Source organism: Cupressus sempervirens, chromosome 10, assembly GCF_028749045.1.
Source record: "Cupressus sempervirens isolate cs-2001-9-10 chromosome 10, ASM2874904v1, whole genome shotgun sequence".
Lineage (NCBI taxonomy): Eukaryota > Viridiplantae > Streptophyta > Pinopsida > Cupressales > Cupressaceae > Cupressus > Cupressus sempervirens.
The window spans coordinates 487,252,088-487,256,106 of NC_143127.1; the positions used below are offsets into that span (position 1 = coordinate 487,252,088).

General features: G+C 33.7%; 1 protein-coding gene across 1 annotated transcript; it reads right to left on the minus strand.

Moving 5' to 3' along the window:
• Nucleotides 1–1,115: 1,115 nt before the first annotated feature.
• LOC149534792 (uncharacterized) lies at nucleotides 1,116–2,751 on the minus strand. The gene is made up of 2 exons (XM_089806509.1): nucleotides 1,673–2,751; nucleotides 1,116–1,497 (listed from the first exon to the last, which is right to left on the minus strand). The coding sequence occupies exons 1-2, from the start codon at nucleotides 2,328–2,330 to the stop codon at nucleotides 1,478–1,480; spliced, it is 678 nt and encodes a 225-aa protein (XP_089662635.1). The 5' UTR covers nucleotides 2,331–2,751; the 3' UTR covers nucleotides 1,116–1,477.
• Between the last annotated feature and the right edge of the window lie 1,268 nt (nucleotides 2,752–4,019).

Below are 4,019 nucleotides of genomic sequence, written 5' to 3' on the forward strand. Positions count from 1 at the left end.
GTTCCGTCTGCTTACAACCATAATTGGTCCATCGTGTTATTTTGCACTGTTCCTTTGCCCGTGTTATTTGAAATCTATTTGGTTTTGAACTTGCGAGTAATTTTTTTCTTGACAATATTATCTTTGGCAAAATCAATATTAGCAGCAAAAGTGTTAATGTGTTCTGGACTGTTCTTTCTTCTTTTATACTCTGGTCTCTTTGGAAATTTAGGAATAATAACATTTTTCAGGGTAAAGATAGAATCCTTACTGAGTCTCTGAGGAGACTCATATTTGCTGACATTGTTGTGCAAGTCACCGCAATATTCAAACTCAAGGAGGAACAGTTCTGGCAGTTTATGCAAGAAGGCAAAAGGGACCTCTTTTGTGGTTTCACCACCATGATGGAAAAAGAGAAAAGCAGCCTCTTGGATGAATTTAATATCCCACTTGCATAGCTAGTCTAAAAGCTTAAGGAAGAAGGTGTCTGGAAAAGGAAAGCTGCGGATAGGGAGCCTCCACCCGTGACATTCATCCCTTCCCCTATGCGATTCACAACCTCAGAGTTCAGTGATGAAGAGGAGGAAGAATAGCCTCCAAATAGAAGTATTTGTATTTGGCTTTTAGTTTTTAACTTTCATAATAGATGCTTCAACTCTCCTAGACAGTCTAATGGCTGATTTTTGTATTACGAATGGTAGCATAGTTTGCGCAGTCGGTAAACTTACTTTCTAAGTAGCATTTTGGTCCTTGTAAAACTCATGTTTTCTTGACATGCAATAGTGAAGGACTCTCAGGTGTAACAAAACTTTTCGTTATTAAATTACAGCACATTCAATTACAGTAGTGACAGAAATAGGCTCACTTCAAAACATTAATAATTAGAATGCATACCTTACAGGAAGAGCAATTAGGCTTACAGGAAGAGCAATTTACTAATTTTTACGTTTTTTTTTATATAATTCTGATTTACTAAATTTCATGTAATCTTTCAACAATTATGTGGTGAACAAACTCAAAAAATTCCTAAATTACAGCTTGTTTTCTGAAAAATCCGTTCAAAGTATTCACACCTTGCTCTGTCACTATTCCAATTTCGAAAATAATGATACTATTTTTTCAAATGGACTCTCAGCTGTAACAAAACTTTTCGTTATTAAATATTCCCCAATTACAGCACTTCGAATCAGTTAGGGTAGTGGCAGCAAACGGCTCGCATCAAAACATTAATAATTACAATGCATACTTGATTAATCAGGCGCCTACCCCTCTTCTGCAAAAGACTTGATTAATACTTTTGTTGCGTTTTTTGAATCCCGGTTCTCCCTATCTCAATCCAAATCATCGATTGGTTGAATTCTTTATGCCGTTGGAAGCATTAGCGATGGCATTTTCATAAATTGTCAAAAGTGATTTTGATTCGGGATGACCTCTTATAATCTTGTCAACAAAGTTTGTCTCTGACATTGTCAATACCCACAAAAGCGGTACGCCGGGGTCATTGGTGGATTTGATTTTCTGCCAAACTAGAAATCTGGGCTTAGTGATCTTTTCCAAACTAATCAGTAACAAAAAAGTATGATTCATTACATAATTTGCAGGAAGCCCCATGTTAGTAACTACAAAATTCATCTTTGCACTAATATTTTCCTTGGAAAATTATAACACTCGAGGATAAACCCTAAATACTTGCCAGGTCTCCTCCGCTGAGAGCCCACAGTGTTGGAGATTCTGAATCTTGGCCTCAATAAGGTCTCAATGCGACTCTTTGCTACCAAACTCAAAATATATTTGAATGATTTGCTTCCTTTGTCCGCGCCAATCTTGTGAATGTGATCAGCTTGGGCGGGCATGAAAGAAGTGCGTAACAGAGCGGACGGACATATCAGCAAGAATTTGTAGAATTCCGTCTCACAAAGACCCCATCCCTCCCAGAATGCCAACGAGGGTTTCAGGGTCCTCTCCAGGCTGCGAGTGAGAAGCATTGGTGCTCGTCGCAGGGTTTTAACGAGCGCATCCTGGGACTGATATAAATTCTTTAGAAACTTCAGCTTGGGAAGAAGTTCGTCCTCGAGGCTGCAGGTTAAAAAGTGTGGGTTCACCGTCAAGAGCTCCGTCAGATTTAGGCCCTCAACACCAAAACCTTCCAGCAGTTTGATCTTGGGTTCCAAAATTCTTTCGACACTATATGAGAAAATCTTGGGGCGAGCCCTCATTATTCTGGCAATATGGACTTCAGAGCAGCCGTATCGCTTCAACAAATGAATAACCTGCTCGACGTTTTCTAGGGTTTGAAGCCTTTGTAAGGCGGGGTTATATTTGAAAATGCGAGTAATGTCAGCCTCGTACATGTTGAGTTTAGTGGAGGCGAATTGTGAAAAGAGGGACTGGGAATAGGCATCGGTAGTGGCGAGGGTTGAGAAAACATTGCGAGAACGGAACGAATGCTTATCAAACAATTTGCGGCATAACTTGGGGTTGAGGGGTGCTGCAACAAGATACAGTTTGGAGCATAACAAAGACTAAGTGTTCATCGAATCTGCTGCTGCAACAACAAGAGTGGGATTCTTAAATTTTCAGTTCCTGTAAGAAAACTTGAATGCTTAATGGAGCGGGCATCTGCGTTCAGAGCGAAAAGGATACCGATTTCTATATATGGTCCAGCAATAAAAGATTTACCACTTCTTGTCTGAGGATTGGGTTAGCAGAAGTTGTACAGCCTGAGCTGGCCTAGTGGTGGAGAACTTGTACTCTGAAAGACAGGTCACAAGTTCAAATCCCACTAAGGGGTAGGGTATGTAAATTCAAAAACTATGGCATAGTGTCGTGGATTATAAGTTTCATATAAACTTTTAAATTCTTTGCTTTGATTGGTTAATATAATTGAAAAATACTATTATGAATATCTTGGTAAATAATAAGTAATAATGTTCTTGAAAACATCTTATTCTTTTATATTATAATTTAAATAATAATGTTGTTGAAAACACTTTATTCTTTTATATTATAATCTAAATGAAAACACCTTGTCGATAGGCTAAGTACTATTGCATCACTTTTTGGAATTAGTGTATTAACTAGTGATTAAATTGAAGTATGTAGACCAATGAAAATATATCAACTTGTTAATTTGTTATTCAATTTATATTTTCTGAAATTAAATGCAATATTTTTAAGTTTGTAATTTCTCTAAACAATTTATTTATCATCTGATTGGATAAACTTGTTAGACTCTTATATAACGAATCTTTGTAAAAAAAATCGAGTTTTTTAGCTATGTGGCATAATTTTAGGCACTTAACAATTAAATGAGATTTCAATGTTCAACTAAGAATAATTGGAAATCTCAAAATCCTTTACATTCCCATGAAATTTTATTATTTTTAAATTTGATAAACATTAATCTTCATCTTATCCCTATTTAAAAGATTAATTTTTCTTTTTAAATAAATTATCTATCTAAAAAAATTATACAATATTTAATTATTAATGATTTTTAAACATATTTTATTCATATATTATTTTTATCTTTTTTGTTTAAATTTATTTATATAAAATTTAATCTTATTAAATTAAAAAAATTAATTTTTTTATGTTTCTTATTATTCAAAACAATAAAATTTTAAACATAGAATATATAATAAGAAAAATATTATAGAACTAAATCTGAAAAATGATGATGTATCAGTAAAAAGACCTCACAACAAAATTAAAATTCAAGCAAAGTTCATGTAATATAGAGAATTGATTATATCAAAATTTATGCGGCCTCACACTGGTAAAGTTTAAAATAAAATATCCAGCATGCTTGTTATAACCTATTTAAATAATTTTAATCATTTTTTATAAATAGATAAAGTTTAATTGATTTATTATTATTTTATTTTTATTTTTTCATTTGTTGTATGTATATAATGCTTTGGGGGTTGGTTATTATCTTTCCATTTGAATTGTCTTGTATTATTTTTTTTTCATTTTTTTACTGTTTAGTAAGATTGGGGCTATTTCTAATATCTTACAAAGTAAAATATCCAACACTC

Excerpts from the sequence above, each read along its gene's own strand:
- LOC149534792 (XM_089806509.1), bottom strand. The coding sequence starts at position 2,330 with ATGTACGAGGCTGACATTACTCGCATTTTCAAATATAACCCCGCCTTA. Across the intron at positions 1,498-1,672 it reads CTCTCAGCGGAGGAGACCTG|AAAATCAAATCCACCAATGA; the intron begins GCAAGTATTTAG and ends CTAGTTTGGCAG.